Source organism: Arvicola amphibius, chromosome 3, assembly GCF_903992535.2.
Source record: "Arvicola amphibius chromosome 3, mArvAmp1.2, whole genome shotgun sequence".
NCBI classification, from domain to species: Eukaryota; Metazoa; Chordata; class Mammalia; order Rodentia; family Cricetidae; genus Arvicola; species Arvicola amphibius.
In genome coordinates this window covers 168,169,632-168,194,581 of record NC_052049.1, presented here as the reverse complement: position 1 = coordinate 168,194,581, position 24,950 = coordinate 168,169,632, and the positions used below count along the sequence as shown (strand labels likewise).

The 24,950-nt window shown below is 46.0% G+C and overlaps 1 protein-coding gene across 1 annotated transcript in view; it reads left to right on the top strand.

The window, feature by feature from the left end:
* Window positions 1–24,950, top strand: part of Ephb1 (EPH receptor B1) — a 298,584-nt gene that overhangs the window by 229,409 nt on the left and 44,225 nt on the right. The window contains exons 10-11 of the mRNA XM_042054742.1: window positions 3,697–3,819; window positions 15,820–16,067. Of these exons, the coding sequence (XP_041910676.1) occupies window positions 3,697–3,819; window positions 15,820–16,067 (371 nt within the window). The remainder of the gene's footprint in view (window positions 1–3,696; window positions 3,820–15,819; window positions 16,068–24,950) is intronic.

Below are 24,950 nucleotides of genomic sequence, written 5' to 3'. Positions count from 1 at the left end.
GTGATTCTGAGTGATCCATTAGATGCAGGATTTAGGGCATTCATTTTGGTTGGACATTTCACAGATCATAGCCCTGGGCTTTAAGCAGCCTTCTTGGCTTCTGAGGAAGTGCCTCCATGACAGCCAAAGCCCTGAGACACAGCGTAGCCGCTACGATGTTACATGCATGTACACGTGAGTGCAAATGCATGCACATATGTATTCACACTTTCCAAGTCCTCAGATGTCTCCTGGGGAGTGAAATGCATGCTTCGTCACAGGGTAGACATTTTCCCATCTGCGTGCACTTTGTGGCACGCTGCCGGCCTAAGGAATGGAGGCTCCATCAGGAGATGAGCTGTCTCCCTTCTGGGGATAGATTATTCCCCAAACTGGCCGGGGCCAATATCTGTAAAGCTCATTAGCGCAGAATCCTTCCTCCATTCATCCTCATATACGTCTTTACTTGCAACCCATTCATTACAGCCCATTCTAGATTGTTTAATTAGTTTCCATGGAAGAACTCCTTCAGGACAGCTTAGCATACATCTTTAAAAGCCCTTGATCTGAAATAACAAGGTAGTTATTTTGAAAGTAACGAATGTAACCCTAAGTGGCTTACATCCCCCCCCACTGCCCACCAGGCCTTACTTCCTTTTCTACCTCCCCATACACTTCTGAGAAAGAAAAAGATTGTTGATAACAGTAATGAGTCAATTAGTCAGGGAGTCTTCCCAGTACCTGGGGCGCTGTGCTGGGCCTGCCACTTGTCATAGGGTCTTGATTCTCACAGGCAAGCTGGAAGGGAAGTCTCATTTCCCCTCTTGTTGGAGAAGCTGTCGTGAGAGATAAGTCTGAACTTGCTGTATTATGCAGGATTAATAAAGTACTTTGGAGGTCTAATGTTACCTACAGATCTCAGCATCGGGGATGCACAGAATTAGGAGGGAAAGATCACAGCTTACTGACACTACCCTGGTGTCCCTTTTTACCCCTCTTTTCTTCTTTGCATTTTGAGTGTTTTTGTATTGTCTTGTCTGCCTCCTTCATCCTTCTGCGTAAGCTGGCTGCCCTCCACTGTCAGCATCTCTGTTTCTTTGCCTGACTGTGTTCTCTGGCTCTACAGTCTCCCTGTTGCCTGTGTCTACATTTTGACTATGGCAATCACTATGGAAATACCTCGGCTCTTTTAACCCTAGGGAGGGCCCATTCTGAAGCTTGTGGTTACTTATTCAAGTTCACAGAGTGCCCTCGAGGAGATAAAGCCAGTTATAGTAACCTACAATAGTCAGTGGCTTACGAACACACTTTATATCTGCCGCATTTTGCTTCCTGTTTGATTTCCTTTTTCCCTTCCTCTACTTCTTGGCATTCCCCAGATAAGCCATTTGCTTTCATAGCTTGGCCGTTAGGGCAGTTCTTGGGGAACCCTAAGCAGGGCTGGGGCAACCTGGAGATACTGCCTGGGCTTCTCACAAGCTTGAAGTCTGGCCAGTTGCCTTTGCACTTCACCTGTTCTGCACCGCAGATGGGAAGTCAATGATGCTCATTTCTGGCTGCCCTTGGTCCATCGCTACCGAAGAGCTTTCTCTCTTGTGCACATGTGCCCACATACTGCTGTCCTCCAGGGTGTAGAGTGTTTCAGGTGTGCAACAAGCCTCCTGCTGCCAAGAGTCTCTCTGAATGTGGCCCCAGACAAAAAACATAAACTTACTTAAATCATTATGAGATTTTTTTTTTTGCCATTTTATTTTTAGCTCTATTGCTTGGTTTTTGAGCATCAAGTTTGTTGATAGTGTTTTACGGTGTCAACAGACTGGACATAGACAGAGGTGAGGATCTCTGTTTGCTTTGTCCAAAGTCAAAGACATCACCAGGTTTTGTAGAGTTTTCCATGTATGTATGGGTGTGTGGGGGGGAGGGGTGCAAGCACAGGTTCATTAGCATATGCGTGCACACTTGTTGGATGGACAGTGGTCAAGGTCTACCTTGTTTGTTGTTCCTCATGTGTTGTCCAGTTTTTTTTTGTTTTTTTTTTTTTTGAGACAAGATCTCTCTTTGGAACGTTGCCATTTCAGGCCAGGCTGGTTGGTAGCGGACCCTGGGGAGTCACCTGTCTCTGCCTCCCCAGCACTGGGGTTACAATTTGATGCCACTTCATCTAGAATTTTCCGCAGATGTTTTAGCATCACACTCAGGGCCTCCTGCTTGCAGGATAAGCACTTTCCTGACCGAGCTGTGTCCCTAACGTCTCAATCCTACCCCCAGAGGATTTCTAGAACATGTTGACTACTTTCAAACAAGCAGTTCAGATTACTAGGAGCAGCATTTGCTTAAGGACAAAAGAACATACCTTTCAGGAATATCTGTTACTTATGTCAGGGCGTTTGGCTTCCTTTGACCAGAAAAAATAACTCTCCCCTGTCTTTGGTGTATCTTCCTTTCTTCGCTGGATTGTGTCCTAGGATTTTAATCCTTTCCTGAGTAAGGAGGTGATCAAGTCATTCAGAGAGGCATCGGGTGTTTTTCTGATGGGAAATGACAGAACCGGAGCATGGACGGAAAGAAGCAATGGGGAATAGGGTGTGGGTGAGGTACACAGACAAGGCCTTAGGAAGCTGAAGCCCAGCCTCAGCTTTGATCCCCATCACCGCACAGAGACCCACCTGCCCTGCCCTTGCTGATCTGTCTCCTCCAGGAGGACACCGCAGCAGGCCTCAGGGATGTGGCAGTCGACCAGACAGCTTGTCTTTTGGAGGCCCCACCTTTCACCATCCCAGCCCCGTGGAAACAATCTCTACACTTCACTTAATGACACATCAAACAAGTTGAAAAATTACATTTCCAATGAATCCATTTGTTTTTTTGTGTTCCACTTGCTTTCTTAGTCCCCTGTCCTCTACTTTTTGAAAGTACTTTTTCTGCAGTGACAATTCTCTATTTTGTCCTCAAGCACACCTATCTATCTTGCCACTGTATACATCAGTGACAAGGCCTATATTCCTTTATGTATTTCGCATCTACCATTTTATTCGTTTTTCATACTTCAGTGTGTCTGAAGGCATGGGGGGGTTCAATTACCATTTTTCTTTCATCCCACCCCATTTTTCCTATGTAGACATTTCTCTTTGCTGCATTTGTATTTTCTAAGCTTTCCCCTTACATTTTCTCTTCTGGTGTACAGTGTTGGCACTTCTGTCTTGAGGGTTTTCTAATAGCGACTCCCTCCTGCTTTAAAAAAAAAATCCGTCCTCATCCCTCTTGTGGCCACGGACCACAGCCGTCAGTTATACCCTGAACGGTGGTCTCCACTCAGGAGTGTTGTCAAGTTGATAAATATTGATATCTACCCTACCATTTTACCACTGCTTTTCTGCTAATGCATTTGGTTGGCATCAATCAGCTTCTTTGCCTTCTGTGAGTGCCTGGTGTGGGAACTGGTCCCGATCTGTCACTTATAAGTAATCTGTTCCACATTTCATCCAGAGCATAGAAAGAGAAAAAAATATGGAGGAGAAGTAGAGGGCAGAGAACCAGAGTGGTTCAGGGAAAGGAGAGATGGGGAGACCCTGGAAGAAGAGATTGCACAGAGGAAGTTTACAGCAGCCTGATTCAGAGAAGGGCTCCTCCCAGGAATACCCTTGGTGCTGCGGACATTGGAAATAGCAGTGAACCGTATCCCATCTGGATGTTAACCTGTTTATCTCATCCCATAAGGCTCCCCAGGGATGAAGATCTACATTGATCCCTTCACTTATGAGGACCCCAATGAAGCTGTTCGGGAGTTTGCCAAGGAGATTGATGTGTCTTTTGTGAAAATCGAAGAGGTCATCGGAGCAGGTATGGCTCTCCTCTCCCCTCGACTCTGTCTTCTTGTTGTCCAAACATTGTCTTCCTAACATTCTAGATGTCTTTCATACTTTTCAGAAGATAAATCTGGACCACTGGAACATGCAAGAATGTTGTTCAGAGTCTTTGGGGACCTTGGTCACAGTGGTTAGCTTGCTTGCGCACTTAAAGTCAGCTCTAGTTTTCAAAGATTCAGGAGTAGCTCTGGAAACAGACCAGGAAAACAAGAAGAAGAGAGAGATGTAGGGTCCTTAGTTATGAGGATGGGAATAAAGAATTTAAAAAGCTGATCTAGGACCCCACTCACTGAAAGTGGCATCTCGATGACTTTGGGCCAAGGCTTCTCTCCGTACTTTGAATTCTCTTTTTCCTGTGCCCACACACTGGCATCCAGATCAGGCAACGGATAGCATCCCAGCCTGGATTGGAACTAGAGGTGCTCCAGAAAAAGCTCACCGAAAGACTGGCCTAGAGCCCATCTGTCTACAGACCCAGCCTGATTAATGTAGGGTGGATGAGTTGTCTTAGTGCCAGATAAAAACATTCCTGATATCACTGTGGAAGGCCCTGGAACTCTCCCTGTCACCACAGACTGCCACCTGCCACCAAGCCCTCAGCAGTTCCAGCTGGCCAACTAGAATCTTATCCACCGGGGTCTCTCCATCTATCGACTATCATTAAATATTTTACTGAAGCATGATTTTCACTTCTATGTCGATAATTTTCCCTTCCTCTTTAGACACTGACATATTTAAGGATCGTGCATTGGAAGGTTGGGTACCAGATAAATTGGATTGCTCTTATAGGCTCTGGTTTCTCCAGGAAACTTAAGAATGTTGAGGAGGCGTGCCTGCTGTCTTGCACTCTGTTTGCCCGCGTTATTAATTGTTGTTATGGCTCGCGGTAATGGCGCTAGTGATTTTAATGTTGTTATTTATGTCATGTGCTTAGAGTGATGTGTTCTGGACTGCATTTCATCCCAGACAGCACACATCAACACCACTCCTGCCTTTGTCAGGGGACGAGTAAAGAGCCTTTTCGCTTTATGATCCTGCCAAGGAGCTACAATTTGGGGTGAGCTCACCAACTGCCGGATGCCCATAAAGGGACAACTGATGGCCCCGCTCTATCCTTCACCTTCCGTCGTTTGCCAGTGCTGATGTGTTTGTGCATTCAGCTCAGAGGAGAGTCAGTGTTTTTGGTGCGGCTTGCATGGTATTACGAGAGATTCATTTAACAAATTACATGATGTTCAGCAGCATCCCATTAAGAATTGTGTCTGTCCCTGCTGACCAGCCTCTACCAAGTCCCATCTCCTTGTGATTCAAAGCCATCCCAGAACTGATCCCTGTGGGTATTAACTCACATTTAGCAACTGGATACAATTTCAACACAAGATACTCTACATTCCCTTCTCCCATACCCTGCCTCACTGAGACTGGCTTTCCCTTTTGCTAATAAAGTGCCTGGTTGCCAAACAAAATGCAAAAGGTAACAATTACACAATATAATTGACAATGTTTCTCTTAGCCACCCAGAAGAATTGGTGCAGGAAGAGAAAACTGGTTTGCAATATGGAAAAAAATACCAAGAACAAAAGCAAGAGCCACAAAGGAAAAATCAATAGTCATCCAATCTTCCCTTCTCCCCCCTCCTTCCCTCCTCCCTTCTTTCTTTCTTCCTTCCTCTCCTCCTTTCTTCCCTCCCTTCTCTTCTTTGTCTTCTTCCGTCAAAAGCTTTCAATGGATACTTTTTGTACTCTGAAGTGGATTTCCTAAGAGGAATAATGGCCCCTCTGTTCTGAAGGCTGACAGACTTAGATGGAAGTCAGGGAAGTGGTCACAGTTAGCTCTTTCCGACCATCATAGTGCAGGCACAGAGGAACCACTGGGAGCCCTTGCAGGATGTGTGTAGTTCTGTGGGCTGAGGGTCCTGAGGGATCAGGAGGGCTCCTGTATGCCCTGCTTTTCTTCTTGTGACCAGATACTTGACAAGAAGCCCTTAAGAACAGAAGGGTTTATTTTGGCTTATGGTTTAAGAAGGGATACAGTGCATCATGGAGGAATGGCAGCAGGAGCTGAAGCACCTGGTCAGGATGCGAAGAGTAGCTGGGAAGCAAACTTTACTGCTTGTCCCTAGACCTAGAGAGCCACTCCTCCAGCAAGGCCACAACCCTTTTTCCCCATTTTAAAATGTATTACTCCTAGGATGCATGTGAGTATTTTGCCTGAATGTATGGGGACCATGGACATGCTTAGTGCCCACAGAAGTCAGAAGAGGGCATCAGATTCCCTGGAAGTAGACCTGTGGATGACTATGAGCCACCATGTGGGTGCTGGGACTTGAACCTGAGTCCTCTGTAAGTGCTATTAACCATTAAGACCTCTCTGCAGCCCTTCACCCCTAACTTCTTAAAGCAGCAGCCAGCTGGTACCAAGTATTCAAGTAAATTAACATATGGGGGCAGTTTATATTTAAACCACAACAACTCTACGAAAGAAATAACCTTCAAGGGTGAAAAGTAGTTGAAAAAAAATAAGATTTTCAGATATGCATTAGGGCAGTGTTTCTCAACCTGTGGGTCTCGACCCTCTTAGGGTCAGGAGTCACATAAGACCACACTAAAACACAGAGATTTGCATTATGATTTATAACAGTAGCAAGATTGCAGTTATAAAGTAGCAACAAAAATAATTGTGTGGTTGGGGTCAACACAACATGAGGAATTGTATTAAAGGGCCGCAGCATTAGGAAGGTTGAGAGAGAGGCAGTGGCAGAAAAGGAATACCACATGATCCAAGGAGGAAAATGAACATTATGTTCCAGTTCAGGCATGCTGGAATAAACCTGCACTAGCTCACACTGGCCAACTTGTGTACCTCTTCCCAGCCATGTGCACTACCATTGGTATTCATCATTGATTCTTAGAGGTATATTTACACCATGGGAATTGGCGAACACTGTGAGCCATGAACTGTTTCTCCCTGGTTCTTGATTTTTGAGAGAGCTAGTAGTTGCACACTATGGTAGTTTGAATGTAGTTGGCTGCCATAGTCTCATAGGGAGTGGCTCTATTAGGAGGTGTGGTTTTGTTGGAGTTGGTATGGGTCTTGTTGGAGGAAGTGTGCCACTGTGGGGGTGGACTTGGGGGTTTTCTATGCTTGGAATACTGCCTAGAGAGTTGATTGACTTCCTGTGGCCTGCAAGACATAGCACTCTCAGCCACGGCACCACATCCGCCTCTATGCCACCATGCTCCCGGTCATGATGTAATGGACTGAACCTCTGAATCTGTAAGCCAGCCCCAACTAAATGTTTTTTTATAATAGTTGCCATAGTCATGGTGTCTCTTCACAACAATAGAAACCCTGACGAAGACACACACGTACCACCCTGCATCTCTAGAGTGTACAAGGAACGCCACCTCATAGATGGTACAAGGCTATTTTAAAGAGGTTACTGATGCCTTTGCCTACCAAATATGGAACCAGAGAAGGCTGTGCTTGTTGCAGGAGAGGTTAGTTTTAGTGTTCAGAAGAAAACATTCATTATTAAACTGTAGTAGATGCTGGGAAGTGTACTCAATGTTTAACAATCTCTGCCACGGGAAAATATTGGTTAGCACAAAACAGAGTGCCACGCTCCAATGCAAGGAAAAATGAGATTGAGAAATGAGGGGAGGACCATAGGGAGGATACAGCCTTGGAGACAGGAGGAGAGTCTTGCTGTCAGGGAGGACTCAGGGAAGAGAGACCTGAATGACCACTGAGGACAAATCCAGTTAGATGGAGGAAGATCAGAGAAGGACAAAGCCGCTGGGAAGCATTCTTGTGGGTTAGTTTGGAGAGTCAGACTGACCTAGCGAAGAAAGAACTGTAGTACAGGTTTTCCCCAAGGGAAAACCGGGATCCTGAGCAGGTTGAGCGATAGGTTGGCGTTCAGAGAGTGGTCCTGTGGTAACCGCTGTAGGTCTGATGGGAAGGAGATTATGGGAAAGAGTGGGTCAGTCTCCTGAAGCCAGGAGACGAGTTAGCTGACTTTGACCAGATGTGGGAAGAGGATCTGGGAGACCGATTCTGGGATGATGGGTGAGATGGGAGATGGCATTGACATAATAGATACCCAAGCTAGAGTATAGAATAGCAAATGGCTCTACAATGAGGTTTAGCGATGGAGCTGATGGGAGCAATTGGCATGGAGGCGGGATCCAGAAATGAGGACCATCAGGTTAAGTACCAAGAAGGCAGAGTAGGGCTGCCTAGCACCTAGGGTGTGGGAGTATTGGGTATGTGTAGAGTGAAGGTCAGCGGAGTAAAATCTGGAAACTATGAGACAGACAAATTGTATTAACTTGGAAGTATCATCTAAAGTTGTTTAGGATGTTGAACAAAAGAATGAAAAATAATCATTGAAGAGCCTGGCATGACACTGCTCAAGAAGATTAATATGTAACTAATACGTAGTTACTTGCTTTAAGTTCACCTTTCCTCATGGAAATTAGAGGGCAGGGCTCATGTGCTTTTATCAATCTGGTTCCTGACCTAGTTATGTGGAACTTTGTTCTTCAACTAAATGTTTGTCAGATGTGCTGATGACAGTGGGTACTTGGAGGAAAACATGTGGCAGGGGTAAAAATTTTAAGAGCTAGACAGAGTTTGAGGGAATGAAGAGAGAGACTAGAGAGATGGAATAAGGGCAGGGAGTATTTGGCACTCTGAAGGTGGCTCACTGGAGCGAGGGAAAGCCAATCCATCCCCTTCCTCATGTGGGCAGTGGGATCAACTGAGGTCTCTGTCGAGAAGGCAGCACACCACTATGGTCTTGATGGAGACTGTTGGACACTATAAGCTCATGGTTACCATGGGCATGACTAATGGCAGTCATCTCATTGGTCGCTTTCAGCTCTTTGTTTAGTTTTGATCAGCTGGATTTCCCAAGAGAATCAGTCAGGGCTACCATATATGTTATTACAGAATGAAAAGCACTCCGGTGTTGAGTTTGCACCCTATGCAACTGTGCAGTAGCCTGAGCATATGGCTGTTAAGTGCATGAAATTGTAGGTAAGGATGTCATTAGAGGTGTTATCCAGGGGAGAGCATGCTGACTGTATTTTAGTGAATAAATGCCCATCTCTAGTAGCTACTAATCCAGTCCTTCCACCATAGATGGTTATGTACAAGAAGGCTGTTTGCCAGAAGGGAGTGGGTAAGGAAATGGATGCTGTATACAGATGGATGTGTGCTCACTATGTGGTTGTTATCTTTGGATGAATTTCTGCAGAGAAAGGCTCCTTGCTAACTCGACACTCTTGGCATCATTTAGAGTGAAGATGGGCAACATGAGGGTAGCAGGAAGGGTTCTAGAAGAGGAGCCCAAGGTGATGTCTCTAGGAAACATAATTAAAGTGTGCAGTACATTCTAACATGTGCCGTGTGCCTGGCACTACCCTGTGTATTTCACAAGTACTGTGCATTTAATCCTTGTAATAGCCTGTGAGTCAGAGTTGACGTTTACGTGTGTATGGGTCTTTTAGGCTGGCGAGGAAATCAACATGCAGGGGATAGCTTGCTCCAGGCTGTGCTGCCCTTGAGTTAATGATGCAGCTACAATTTAAGCCCAGATGCAGCCGACCCAGAGCTGGTAAATGAAACCCCTACACTCGCTGCCACTTTCGTTGCCGTGGAAAAGAACAGCTAAATACACAGCCATTGCTTCTGCTGGTACACTCTGCCTAGCAGTTGCAGTACTGAGGCCTTTTTGCTGGGAATCACAATACTGCCTTCCAATTCATTATCCCAGTGTGGTAATACTGTAAAGACTGTTGTGTGGTCACTGGGAAAAGAACACACTTCATAGAACACACTCCACACTCATCTTGTCTCTGTTCTCATTCTAAGTGTGTCCTAAGGAAAGGTCAATGAGGCCCCAAACATTTTTAAATTTATACTTATATATGTTTAATTATGAAAATAAGACCACTATACATATACATATGTAATCTCATGCATGTACACATATATTAAACCCATGCGATACAGAAGCATGCTGTCGGCTAACAACCGCAAAGAGTTGTAGAAAAGGAGAAGTTCATTTTGCTCTCAGCTTTCTGTAAACACTGTGACCATGAAGCCAGTTCATCTCATTACTTACTAGAGCAGTCTAGGTAATGGATAACAGAGGAACTCTGCCAAAAGGATAACGATGAGTGTGCTCAATTAGTAATGTCTGTCCTCTGTGCGTGGCCAGGAGGTGGGGAGATGCATGCCATAGCCCTCATCACTCTTGCGTTACCTGCTTATCTTGCCCAGGCTATTGTATTGAAACCATTCTTTTGAACCTAGCTTAAATTCATTCTTTAAAAGTTCCATATCGAGGGTATGCCTGAATTAATAACTAGAATTTCTGCTTTCCATTTTCCCCCCGAGGCAGATTGAGACTTCAGAATGCTGCTAAAAAAGGGGGAGTGTGCAATTGTGGGTGTAGATTCCTGCTGCATACAGCCAATCGCCGCTGCTTGAAATACCTGCTGGCAGGTTGAATGTTTCATTTCCAAAAAATTGGAAATTCTTCCCTTCTGATATGATATATAATAGTTGAGGTATTTAATAGTGCCAAAACACCGTTTCTCTCATCCTCAGTTTGTCGAGAAAGGCAGGAAAGAGGCATTGGCAAGGCCACAGCTTGTAAGGAATAGTTCCCAGAGCTGTCAGGTGGGACTCTCAGAGGAGGCAGCGAGAAGGCATGCACCGACAGCCCTGAGGAAAGTGCCTCTCAGAGGAGAGTCAGGCACCAGAATCACGTGGAAATGAGCCAGCGTCCAGTTTCCAGGTCTCACCCACCATGCCTCTGATCTGGTGGATCTGTTGGGACTCTGGGAATCCATATTTCCTAACAAGTTCCAGATGCAGATGCTAGACAAGACGCACTGATTGCCCTTGGTCTCCATACTGGCCGAATGTTGGAGCTGAGCCCCAAGTAAATAAATAAGAGGCTACGGGAGAGAACCAAGGTCAGCTGCAGAGATGCATGCTGATCAAAGCCTACTCAGACCAATATGAGGCTGCCTGTACCTATAGTAGGTAAGAATCTTCACCAAATAACCAACTGTCAACACTCTCTGGTTGAGCCCATTCTTATTTGCACCTTGGTGTGTTGAGATGTTTTATTAAGAAATGAAAAAAAAAAAGTGTGATTCCGATGAGGGACACATACAACAGGGAGGTCCTTAAGATTTCAGATCTTCACACAACAAGACACCATCGAGTTCTGTTCTAATTGCAGGAAATCATCAGAGAGTGGAAGTAAGGATGAGTGCTATCTGTCGCTTGCTTTGCTTGCTCACTTGCTCGTTTTTTGACTGAGTCTCACTGTGCGGTCCAGTCTGTTCACAGCCTGTGTTCACCCGTCATTTGCATACTATGACTCTCAGGCAAGGGCAGTTTGTGAAGTTGGTACCCAAACTAAAGACATTAGAGAAGTTAAAGAATACACATGAATAGCACCTCCTTAGATCACAAACAACACAGGTCCTGCGTTTTCCTTGTCATTCCTAATGGCAGCATGGCAATGGGCTCCTAATTCCCTGTGAAGCTGTAGAAATGCTGAATGGCCAGAGACCCTAGATTTGACCATGCTAGACTTGGCTGGGAATATCCTCCATGCCAGCTTCCTGGCAAAGACACCTACAGCACCCGTAAGTCCTGCAAGGCCATAAAGACTTATGCCTCCTCCCCTTTGTTATACAAAAATGACCTCTCTCTCAAGTACCAGGTAGGAAGGGAAGGCAGCCTTCTGGGCCTCGCTGTTATGTAGTGATGTAGTGATGAGTAAGGGCCAAGCCAAAGTCCATTGACCAGCTTGCAGGCTGGAGTAGACATGAAGCTTCCTCCTTGACCTGCCCCCTTGCACTGAGGTGTCACTTAATCTCTGAGGGACGCCTTGATACTCAGTAACTTGCTTTGCAGTTGTGCTTTGAAAGCCTCCTGACTCAGAAACTATTAGACATCTCTAATTTTCCCAAATGTCCACACTTTACACCACTGCAGAAGAGATTTCTGAGCACTAAGGTCACCAAAAACTACACCCACCTCACCCTACCCAATGAGAGCCCACTTTTATTTTCTAACTTTAAAAGAAGGAGATGAGACTTCGCAGAAGATATAATCTGAGGCTCCAGTCTTAGAAGCACCGACTTGAAGACAACGTAGCCATAAAGATCAAATGGTGAAGTAACGTTTGTCAGTCAGAGGAGTAATCTCATCTATGATGTCCTGAGGGAGACAACGTCTCAACAGCATGCTGTCCTGTTTTTTTTTTTAACCACCCCCCTTCTTCTTCCTTTCCTCTCACATCAGTAAAGCCTACGCTATGTTCCTGGCCATGTGCAGTGTGAGGCAGCTGGCATTATAAGCTCAGCGGAGTCAAAAGACATCTCAGAGTCCTGGGCTTTGGGCAGTCCTCTAATCTGTTTACAGGATGCTGGGGGTGAAAGCACAGTTCTCAGCCTTGGCCACACCTGTACCCCAGGAACAGGAGCAAGGACAGCAAGGAATGTGGACGGTGCAGGTAGGCGTGGACCCACGATCAGAAAGGTCTCCATTTCAGTTGTATGCTCTCCTGTCTCCATCTTGAAATCCTTCAGAATTTGGGGGCAACGAGTCCTACATTTCATTTTCTGCCAGGAGCCTCCAATCCCATAGTCAGCTTTTAAATGCATAAATTTCAGGCTGCACCCAGGTCGGCTTCTCACAATCTCCAGACGTTACCCAAGTCTTTGTGCTCTAATTACACAGAACAGAGTTTCTCAGCTGGGGTGTTTATGTGTATGGTTGGGGACACATCATATTAATCTAGTGCATTTTCCCAAACTACACACACAGACTGATCAATATTATGGTTCTGCCGAAGTCCCAGGCAAGAGTCTTGGGTGCATGGCATCCACTTCTGGAATCATTCTGAATTGGGCGATAGCATATGTCTGTAATACCAGAACTCAGGAGGCCAAGGCAGGGGGATTGCTGCCAGTTTAAGGATGGCATGGACTACAGACCATGTCTCAGAAAGGAAGAAAGTGAGGGGAGGTCAGAAGGAGAAAGGAAAGGAGACAAAGAAGAAACCTCTGCTTTTCATCCAGTGGCAAATGGTAACAAATGGAGTGGGTGTGGCCAGGCGCCTGACTGACTTTTAGCTGTCTGCTTTGGGAACAGACTTTGGGTGTCTCCTTGCTAATTTGCTCATTAGTAAAGTGGACATTTTGTTTTCAGGAATTCCATGGTGATTGGATGGAATGAAGTATGCCATAGCAGCTGGCCAATAAATAAATATTTGTGGGCTATCTTCACCCAGAGGGAATGGTAGCATACCCTCTCCCTAAACTCTCAGCTATATCTTTCTCCTAAAGGAAACTGAACTCATTATGGCAGCAAGAAGAAATACTAACTAATAGTATTCAATTAGCTTATTTATCAAACATACTATTTATATACATAGTTGCTAAATATTAGGTTACCAGAAGGCTGATTTCTACTATATATGCACGTTATATATGTACACACATATATGCAGACACATATATAGAGACACATATATGTGACAGGTCCCTGTTTAGTATTCGAATTTAAATTTTTTTGCATTTTAACTAAAGTTATGCTTATTATAGCAACTCAACATAAAATTAGCTAAACCAGGTTTACTAATCTCTACTCCCATGTCCTATCTCCAGCCTTCTCTTATAACCATTTTTTAAAAATAATCTGATGTTAAAAATACATTCGATATGTACTTTTCATAATTTTCCTTTTATACTGGTGGGACGCGTCCCACGTGGGCACACACAGCAAATGATGTTCTGTCGCTCACTTCCCTCCTCTCCTTCACTTAACATCATGTGAGCATTTCTCAGAGTCAACGGATATCACTCACCTATGACTTTCAGTATTTCTAGGCATTCCCTGGGATGGGTGTGGTGGTTTCCAACCATTCCTTGACACGGGCATTCACTATTCATCAACTGCTGTTGCAAGCTTTCTTACGTGTGGGTAGAGGCGGGTGAGCACACATGTATGTGTGTTGGTGTGTTTATTCACCTGTGTGTGTGCACGTGGAGATCAGAGGTAGGTGCTGGATAGCTTGCTTCATCGCTGTCCCTTACATTTTGAGGCGGTGAACCTGGACCTCACCAGTTCATCAGGAAGAGCTGGCCAGTACGTCCTAGGAAATCCTCCCGTCTCCACCTCCCCAGCACTCCTACATGCATGTGCCATCATGCTTCTTTATCTAAGTGCAGGTGATCTGAGCTGAGATTCTTCTCCTTGAGCCGTAGGCACTTCACCACCTGAGCTGTCCTTGCCTCTACAAGCGTGTCTTTACGTACAGTGTTAAGCACCACTGCTTAGGTTTCTTTGGGATGAAGCAGTGATAAAATCCCAGTAGCTGACGGTCAGCGTGTGGACGAGGCAAAGGCCAAGCAAATAACAATGCATACGACACACCGACTTTCGTTGGCATGCCAGGCACGCGCCAGGTGCTCCAGCGGGTGTGCAAACTCCAAATGTGAGAGAGTTTCAGTCCGACCTCAAGCAATTCACCAAAGCCGCAATGATTCAATGTCAAAGCCAAATGCTCCAAATGATAGCTATCTCAGTATTAGGTCTGGGATGAAATCTTCCTAATAGTGCTTACGCCGGCTTCTCCCGGAGCCCCAAATTGTGTCCTGTCCAGGAGAATTCAGGGCAGTTTTGCATAAAAAGTCCCTTCGTATAGCTTTCTTCCAGTGCTTTCTGTCGCAGGAAGCAAAAGGAGCGCCGGACTAAAGCGCAGGAACCTGTTAATGCATCTTTTCAATGTGGCCGGGAGTTTATCTGATTGTTCACAGTTTGCTCTATCATTTTTCTTTCAGAAGCTTAAAGTAAAAAAAAAAAAGAAAGTTTGCCCAACAGAAGCCTCTGTTTCCCCTGACAGGCCTTTGACATGCATTTCACTGAAGCCCTTGCAAGGAGACACTTAACTACTCTCCAGGAAAGAAGTAGAAGTCACAAAACCAAGTGAAACCATCAAATAACTTTTGAAAGCGCATTAGGCAAGATTCAACAGACCTTCTTCTTTCAGACAGCTATGAAATGGTGTCATCAAAATTGTTTTTACTCTTAGCGATTTTACTGGAAGAAAAAAAAAAAAACGTTGAAATCCTACGGCACACCCAAAGAGGTGTTCAGCCTGTGCTTACGTGAGGAAATATCTCACTGTTCAGCTGCCAGACTTCAGACTGCAGTACTGCCTGGGTCTGCCCCTGCTTTCCTCTAGAGACTAGCTCCTCTAAGCAGCCCCCAGCCAGGGAGCCTGGCGGGGAGACTGGGGTGACGAATGTGTCGTTTTGGCTGGCTGAGCCTTTTTCAGGTCTGCTCAGGGTATGGTTTGCTATGATCTGAGGCTCTCGCTGCCCAGTCCTACTTCCTTCCCCTTTTGTCTTTCATGGATAAAGCTGCTTGTTTCCTAACTTTTCAGGGCCTGCTTTGCGGAGGACACAGTAGCCACCCATGTGTTCAATGTGTTCAATGTAGGAACATCAACCACAGTGCTCACACATCCTCCACCGTCCAGACATTTGTGCACTGACTCTGCTGAAAATGGACCACAATTCTGCCAAAGCAAAACTGACCATTTCATCTGAGATACACACACACACACACACACACACACACACACAAAGTGTGGAACAAAATCCAAACTTGGATATGTTGTAAAATTCCACTTCAGCTACTCAAACTATTTCAAAGAACTGGCACAAGGGGTGTACTTTAGTATTCCTTCCGTATTCCCTGTGAACTGATTATAGCCTAGACATCACATTGAATAGAAACGAATCCAATTTCCATTTCTCCGCTCTAATCACAATCCTACCTTGAGCACCATTGTTCTTGGTAAGATGCCTCCCCTTGTGGTTCCACAGGATTGAGAAGGATGAGGAGCCTAATTGCACGCTTGCTGTTTCAGGGGAGTTCGGAGAGGTGTACAAGGGTCGTTTGAAACTGCCAGGCAAGAGGGAAATCTATGTGGCCATCAAGACCCTGAAGGCTGGGTACTCAGAGAAACAGCGTCGGGACTTTCTGAGCGAAGCGAGCATCATGGGCCAGTTTGACCATCCCAACATCATTCGCCTGGAGGGTGTCGTCACCAAGAGTAGGCCTGTCATGATCATTACGGAGTTCATGGAGAACGGTGCTTTGGATTCTTTCCTCAGGGTAAGAGCCACGGAGGGGCATGGGTGATGTTAATACTGTCAGATGCAGAGCACAGGTCCTGGGGAGAAGTATCCGTTAAGGTAGTCTGCCTTCAGGACTGGCTGGTCACGTGTAGGCAGCTGTTGACCTTGGCAAGGTTAGCAGAGATTTGTTTTGGAAAGGGAAGAATAACTTTGTACAGTGTAACCAACCAGGGACTCATACCTGGGAGAGGCTAATCTGCCCTCACTCAGCAGCCATTAGTAGTCTGTAGTTCTTGGTGTAGGAACGGGACTCCCCCACAATGAGATTTTCCCTCTCTCTCATTAGCAGGTCTCTGGACGCTGTTGTTTGGGTCTTGTTTATGCCACCACATTTCTAATGGGCAGGCTCAGAGCAGACTTCCTGACATTCTGGCTCATACAGTCTTTCTGTCCATCCGTTCTTCCATGATGTTCCCTGAACCGTGGATGCAGGAGCTAGAGGGAGAAAAAGGAATGGGCCGAGTGATGTAATTATATTCTAATTACGTGTATTTAAGGTCAAAAATATATTTTTAAAGAAGAGAGAGCAAAGCAGAATCTGAGGTCTTCTTAGAGAAAGGGTGCTGGTGGGGCCGGGCCTCAGCAAACGTTTATAGGTAGAGTAAAATGGTGGAAGTAAAGAGAGTAAAGAGAGGTCACTGGTATCTTCATGAAGTACTGAGTCTAAAGAGACCCTCAGAGACGTCATGGCCTAGCGTGGCTCATGCAGATGCCAGTGGCTACTGTTGGCCTTTCGCCAGCATCGCCAGCCTCCTAGCCAGTTCTCTTCAGGTGGCTAGTCAGAAAAAAAAGTGGGTTCCCATCTTCTAGAAAAATCCCTGAGCCTCCCGCTGTCCAAAGAGGCATCTGAAGGGCTACCACAGGCAGCCAGAAGTCTTTCCTGGCATCTATACAGAATGGTGTGACCCCAGACCAAATGCGGCAGAAGTGCAGGTACCTGAATGCCTTCTGGTGGAGAAATCCACGAAGGATCCGTGTCAGGACATGTGCTTGTGAGGCTGTGTTCACATTGGAGCCACTTTCTTGCAGGAGAGCACAGAGGCATGTGGAGAGTGGATGGTAGCCAAACCTAGACCAGGAATCAGGCCTGACCAAGAGGCTCAGGGGGAACATCTAGTGAGTCTGTGTTGTACAGGGCCACTTGTTTGTTCCCAGCTGCTCAGCCCCAAAATAACCACATAGAGACTGTATTAATTAAACCACTGCTTTGCATGTTAGCTCTAGCTTCTTATTGACTAGTCCTTACATCTTAAATTAACCCATTTCTATTATATTTACCAAGAGGCTCGTGGCCTAACAGCCAGTGAGTCTGTCTCTGGTAGTGGCTATATGATGTCTCTCTGACTCTGCCTTCTTTCTCCCAGCATTCAGTTTAGTCTTCCCTGCCTACCTCTATTCTGCTCTGCACAGGCCCAAGACAGTGTCTTTATTAACCAATGGTATTCACAACATAGAGAGGGGAGTCCTACATCAAGTCTTGTAGCAGAGAGTCTGGGAGCAAAATCAAAGACTGGCCAGAGCCTTCTGAGTGAGAACTTTGTGTGAACAGACTATGTGTTTCCCCATACTCAGTCAGCAGCTGTGGTTGATCAAAGGACCAATTCTCACACTGAAACATTGATTGGTTGAGTGCTCTGGCCACGCCCACTGTGAAGACCGGGCCTGTGCAATAGAAGAATACAGCTCTAACGCCTTATAACTCTTCACCCAAGACCCAAATGACAACACAGCAACACGGTCTATGATACGCATGAGCCTGCAACTGAGGCACGGGTGTGGGACGCCACATCTGCTTTGTTGTGGAGTCATGCGAAACAGCTCATGGCTCAGCTTGAAACTGTCTGAAGTTTCCTTCACTCTTGTGTTAACGCAAAGGTTAAATGTGGTATCAGCCATACCTTTTCCCCCGGTGGCTTGCTTGAATATCTTTGGAACAGGCTGGGTCCAAAGACAGGCATCCTTCAAGGAGAAAGCGAAGGCTGCACCATTTGTGTGTCTTGGAAATCCTATAGTGTCACTTTTACCACAGCGACAGGCCCATCCAAATCCAAGGAAAGTGAACAGTCCCCATGTTCAGGGGTGACAATGACCCAGTATTTTCTACTTTAGTCTCAGCTGGCTAGGGATATAGCTGAGTTTGTAAAAAGCATGCTTGCGTAAGAATGAAGACCCACGTTCAGATCCCCAGTACCCACGTGAACAGATGCATTGGCACATATCTGTAACAGCAGTACTAGGCTTTGGTTGGGGAAAGGAGATGTGTACCCTAAGGATCTCTGGCTGGCTGGCTGGCTGGCTAGTTTAGCTGAAACTCTGAGCTCATCAAGAAACCTTGTCTTTAAAAAAAAGTGGAAAAAGGTGGGAGGTAGCCAGTGTTGACTTCTGGTCCCCACAGGTACACATACACACACACAGAGAGAGAGAGAGAGAGAGAGAGAGAGAGAGAGAGAGAGAGAGAGAGAGAGAGAGAGAGAGAGAGAGAGAGAGAGAGAGAGATCTTGCTTTACCCATCTTACACAATACAGCCCACCACAGCTGCATTCCCTGCCTCGAACCTGCATGTTCAAAGAAGCTGCCGCTTGTTACCTGCCCATGTAACACTTTGTTTCTTTGAGTGAGGGCTAAGATGTTACAGGGTCGAACAATGAATCTTCCTGGGGATGTATCTTCAGGGGAGCTATCAAGGAGAGCGAGAACTCTCTGAGACTAGAGCATGGGGGGCCTGGCAGACCAGTGGGGAAGCGAATGGTGAGCTGTGGGACAGCTTGGTACGTATAGATAGAGGTTAAAGTAAGCACAGGCTATCTCACAATCTACATGGCTGCACGTTTGCTCCCAGTCCCAGGAGCAGCTTGGGCGTGGCAGTGGGGCTCAATCAGAAGCTGCATTTTCACAGTACGGAAGCTGGCTTTTCAGGGCAGTACATGCTCCTTGCCTAAGCCAGGTAGCTGGAGAAGCTGAAGAAGTGGGATTGGAGTAAGGGCTGTAAATTGGGGCTTCAAACACATGCCTCCTTGAGGGAATGGTTGCGTCTCCGTTCTGAAACTCTAGTGCCTGGCACAGTGAGCCCATGGTAAATGTCGGCTGAGTGAAAACCATGCACAATTATTTCTAGAGAGTGGAAGAGAGTTCTAGAAATGCTGTGTGTCCATGGCATCTCATTCTCTGTCCTTGTTGACACATGAGAGCAAGACACGCTCTGTGTTTTGCCTAGGGCAATCGTTCATGGTCAGATCTTGCGGAGACGGTCAAATAAACAAGAATAGAAAGGAAAGGATTTTCTGGACCAGCCTCAAGACCCTCTCGAGAGTCATGCATTTCTTTGGTGTCACTTAATTCTACCTTTAGAAAAAGTCACCACATGGGTGAAAGAATCAGAGTCCCTCCCAAGGTCGCTTATAAGACAGGGAGAATCATCTTTTAGGAGCCTATGGGAATCAAAGCCATACCTTGCTACTCCTCCGAGACAGAGAATTTTCCACCTCGAGCCCAGGACACACAGGTTTGTTAAGCACTGGGGGTTCTCGTGATAGTGAAGCTGTATGTGCAGGGGGAGTAAACCTTGGCGCAAGAGAGGAACACAGAAAACCAGAGGTGAGGGGCAGCAAGAACAGGCAGTGCCAAGAGCAGCAGGGAAACGGAGCGTGTCTGACTGTTCACACCTCGTGGAGGCAGGTAATCTATAAATCTAATTTCAGCCTTACTACTGAACCCTGGAGCATAGCAACATTAATTGATGTATCTGCTACTTGATAAAATTGAAAAAATAGGTCATCAGTTCAGTTCTACAGGGTCCACCTTCTGGGAAGGAGGATAATTTTAGGACCACCATTCAAAGAAGAGAGAAAAGGGGTTAGTCCTTGTGTTGCCCAGCTGTTTCCTTTCCTCCAGTCCTGGGCTTAGCAGCTTTGAGAGGGCCGCCACCCTGGCCTTGGGTCAGAGCCTCAGATATCCACACCTCATCTTTATCCATTCTCCATCCTTGTCTTGGCAGAACTTGGAATTCCCATTTTCTAGAAGGATTGGGAACGCCCAAGAGGTTGTTCTGCATTGCTAATTGCTTTAAATGAAAGAGTTCCTTCTTGGTACCAAAAAATCTAATGTCACCCACCTGATGGCTCTTCCCTAATCTTTAGAACCAACCCTGAAGCTCAAATCCATGTCTGGTCAAAAGCTCCAAAGTAGAGCCTCGTGATCCCTGTTGGTTCATTCAGAGATGGCCACATCTGGAAGACTTGGTAGTCACTGGTGTCAAATGGGATGCTTTTCCTCAGATAAGCTCACTCATAGGCTGAAGCTAGAAAGAAGCAACTAGAGAAAGAATATCAGATTAGAAGCCCCAGACCAAGGCCCTGCCTCGGCTTCTGCTATGAGTCACCCTGTGGCCTGGAGCAGGTCCGTTAACTCAATTTTCCAATCTATAAACTAAAGGCATTGAGCTGGATGAGCTGGAAAGTTCTCGTCTAGTTAAAAAAAGAATCTATGATTCATTCTCTTCAAACAAATCAAATAAGGGTTTCATTTCCTGAAGTGGATTTGTCAATGAAAGTGGAAATACCTAAATCCTCCCTGTCTGCTACAAGGGCTGGCAAGTGACTCCATGCATTTGCAGGAAAGCAATTTCGGTAGAAAGCCCTTCAGAATGAGAAGGAAGTTTAAACCACTCCACCCAGGCCCGCCCACGTCTCCTTCCATGTTTGTTCCCATCAGCTCAGCATGGAGCCCCGCTGCTTCCCCAAGTCGCCCAGAAACCAGGTGGTGGTTGTTCTGCCTTGCTTATTTTCGATGCTGGTGTTCTTATCTCTGCAATTACAAAGCCTGTGGCCAACCACGCTCTATAATTTAAGGGATAATACTTGTCGCTCAAAACAATTTCCCAGGGCCCCCGAGATGGCTCAGCAGGTAAAGGAGCTTGCCACCGGCTTAACCACCTGAGTTCAAGCCCCAGAAGCTACGTAGTAGAGAGAACCAAGTTGTCCTTTGACCTCCACACAAGTACCATTCCAATAAATCAAGTAAAACACATCAGGGAAAAAATAGTGTGTTTGTACCCTTAGGTTTCACCAAGATAGTAAATTCAATAGTCAGGACCCTTCCTATAGAGATATGTTTACCCCGCAGCGCCTAAGAAAAATATGTTGCAGAATCAGCATATTCCAGGGGACCAGGCATTCTACAGGAATTCAGAGATCAGATAACAGCAGCAGAATCAGTCACAGGGGGCTTTTCTCCCCTGGAAGCCTCCGCAGCCCTTCCCTCCATACCACAGAAGGCAGCCATTACCAGGGGATCAGAGATGGACTGTCAGCACAGAAGTAATTTGCCACTCCGGATTTAGACTTCTGTTACAACTCAAACCCTCCCAGAGTGATTTAAGTCTGCTCACGTAGATCCTCTGGACTTCCTTTATCTTCTCTATGAAAACAATACAATATTGCCTGCCTTTTCTTCTGCCCAGGGCCAGTTTGAAGGCTCTGATCATATTCTGGGAAGTATGATTTGCCATTTCTAAGTCAAGTAATGGAAGAAACTGGTATTTGCAAATTGATTTGGATTTTAAGCGTGGGTCATTAAGTCTCCATCAACCACTGTTACCACTGGGTATGCATCAGGGAACTGTTACCAGTATTGACCCTTTGTATGCCCAGCTCAGACCATTGGGCTGTGCGTCCCGGGAGTGAGGACCCTAGAGTGTCTCTCAGACACTCAGGAAAACATGAGGAACCTTGGACTGGACCCAGGTCTCCCTCAGTAGGAACGCTTGAGGCCCATGGAGGAGGTGACTAGGAGAAAAGGATGGCCTGGCTCCTGGGTGCAGTGATCACTGCTATCATCAGAGCATCACAGGGTCCCAAATGAAAGCTCTGACCTGTGATCTCATTTAACCCCCACAGAGTCCAGGAAGAGATAACTCTGTGCTCTTCAAGGTGTGTGGTCACCTCTCCAGAGGCTAAATCACTTGCTCAGGGTCCAAACTGTATCTCTCCGGACACCCAACTTTTAACCACTTCCATCCTCTCTTCTCCATGGAAACTATACTGATGCCTGGTCTAAATTTTAAACACAAACCCAGGAGAGCTGCAATGAAATTAAGCAAAAGTATAGACACCTCACCTTATATGCTTGCCAGCAGCCTTCTCGCTGTGTGTGAGCACCGCTGCCCTTCCCCAGAATGGAATCTTTAGTGAGATACCAATTTTTCACTAGCATGTCACCTACAGTTAAGAAGAAGAAATGAAAAATGGAATTTAAAGAAAAATCCAGCCCATGTGACTTTGAAGCTGGGAAGCATTTTTATAATTTACAGAAGTTGCACGGGGACTTTCTGAGGAGGCAGATCTCTCAGAGATACGCTCAGGGAAAATGCGGGTGCTCCCAAAAGACCAGCTGGCTTCTGGAGAAGGTGCTGATGGGAGTTCACTAGGGAGGAGGATTTGAACTATCCCTGGTACGTCCATCCCTCTCAGATGAGCAAATCCGTCAGTCTTTCCATAAAACAATGCTGTACTTTTATTTTAGGTCCTTAGAAGAAAATGTCACAGAAAAAGCATTCTGGGCAGGTTGGGAGGTGGTTAGCAGTTAGTCAGCAGCAGCCTGGCCCGTGGGGTGTGTCCTAGTTTGCTTGTCTATAAGGTCATGGTCCTTCATGGTTAGAATCCAGGCAGGAATTCAGGCAGGTGCAGAAGCAGGAACCGTAGAGGAAAATTGCTTGCTGCCTTGCTCCCCACGGTTTGCTCAGTCTTCTTCCTTATACAACCCAGGAACACCTGTCCAGTGGTGACACAATCCATAGTGGGACAGGCCGTCCCACGTTAATCATTAATCAAGAAAATGTTTGCCCACAGTCACGCCCACAGGCCAATCTGATGGAAGCAATTCCCTCTGATGTCTCGTTTTGTACCAAGTTGATGAAACCAACCAGTACACCAGTACACCTTCCCCAGGGAATCATTGGCTACTGACAGATTCTGAAAAAGTAACTCTCATTGTAGTAGGTGCAAAAATGGCATTCCCACCCATGCCGCAATGAGATAATAGATGTGGATGTATCGTATACTCTGTCCAGTAGATGTTCCATCCAAAGGGGCTCCTCACACTTTATGCTTGTGTACTTCACATGTGGACTTCTGAGGCAGAGAGAGTGGCTTACCCAGTACCTGTGTTCAACAATAACTAGGCTAGACCTTAGGTGCCCTGCCTCCTCCCACCTCTCCTCCAGTGTTTAGTGTGTGCTCTAATTGATATAGGATACAACTTACTACCCTTTGGAGAGAAACTGAGGCTGAACTAAGTAGGAAGGGAAGTTCCTGGCAGCATGGCTCAGGACCCACTGATTCAACCACTGTCTGCAGAGGCAAGACCCAGGAGTTTCTATGTGGCTAGTGGAAGACACACATTCTATTTGCTGGAAAAATCTCTCTAATGGGAAGGGCATTTGTCCTTGAAACTGTGAGTCCACCAGTGACGAGAGACAGCACCTGGAATGTTGGGGGGCACTAGCATGGTTCCAGGTACCAGACACCATGTGTGAACTGCAGCCCCCACTGACCCCTGTGAGGTGAAGTTAGTTATGCAAAGTAAAGTGTGCCGGCTCAGAAAATTCAAAGAATGTGCCTGAGACTTTGAGTTTGGAAAACAGAGAGTGATGCTGGTCAGTCAACTACTCATGCTTTGTAGGGTGTTGGGACTCCTTCTTCTTCTTCTTCTTCTTCTTCTTCTTCTTCTTCTGCTTTTTCTTCTTTTCTTCTTCTTCTGTCTTCTCCTTCTCGGTTGGGACTCATTCCTTCTTCTTCTTCTTCTTCTTCTTCTTCTTCTTGCTCTTTTCCTCGTCTTCTTTTCTTCTCCTTCTCATCTCATCATCCCATCCTCCTCTTCCTTCTCCTACTCTTCCTCCTTCTCATTCTCTTCTTCCTCCACCTCTTCCTCCTCATCTTCCTCCTCATTCTTCTTCTCTTTCTCTTCCTCTTTTTCCTCTTTCTCCTCCTTTTCCTCTTCCTTCTTCTAATTTCTGTTAAAGTTTTCAGTACTGAAAATACTATAGGGACCTCAAGAGATAGAAGTTCTTGTGCTCAAAGAGTTAAAGTCAAACATCAAAGACAGAAGGTCACACACACACATCCACCAAGTTCAGACTTGTAAAATATAAGGCAATACAGTAACACATCTGAAAATAGTATTCCGAGAGTGCTAATTACATTTTGGGAAGGGGGAATCATAAGGATGTCATCTTTGAGGAAGGAGCAGTTAAGCAGAAAGCAGAGGGCACATAGGGATTGGCTTGGAGAGAAAGAAACAGAATAAATGGTACTTTGAAGCTCCAGGGCAAGTCAGACTTGACCTGAAAAGAACCTGGAATTCTCCAGTCCCTGTGGTTTCATGCAACATGAGTGTGTGAGCCTAAGGCCTAAGGCGAGGTAGTAGCTGGTCCCTAGGGTCTCCTAAGCTGTACTGAGTAGTTGGGAGATTTCCCTTAATGCAATGGGAAGCTATTAGAGAGTTTAAGCCAGGGAGTGACAAAGCCTGATTTATGTCTTGAAAAGATGGCCCTGGCTGCCATGGAGAGAATGGATTGTAGGGGGGCAGGTGCAGGAGGCTGTTACAGGTGATGGATGGCGATGACTTGTTTGGAATGGTGGCAGTGGAAAGGGAGAGGAGTGGACGGTTTGAGATGTAATTTGGAGATGAAATCGACAGGGCTTGGTAAGAAGAGAGCAGAGCATTCAAAGAAAGAGATGAGGAGGAGGGAGGAGCAGGAGGAAGCAATGGAGAGCTGACTGCTGGATGCTGACAGAGGGCTGACAAGCCGTCGGCCATGCTGTCTAGGCTCCTGTTTAGCCACTGAAGCCTGTCTTGATCCTGA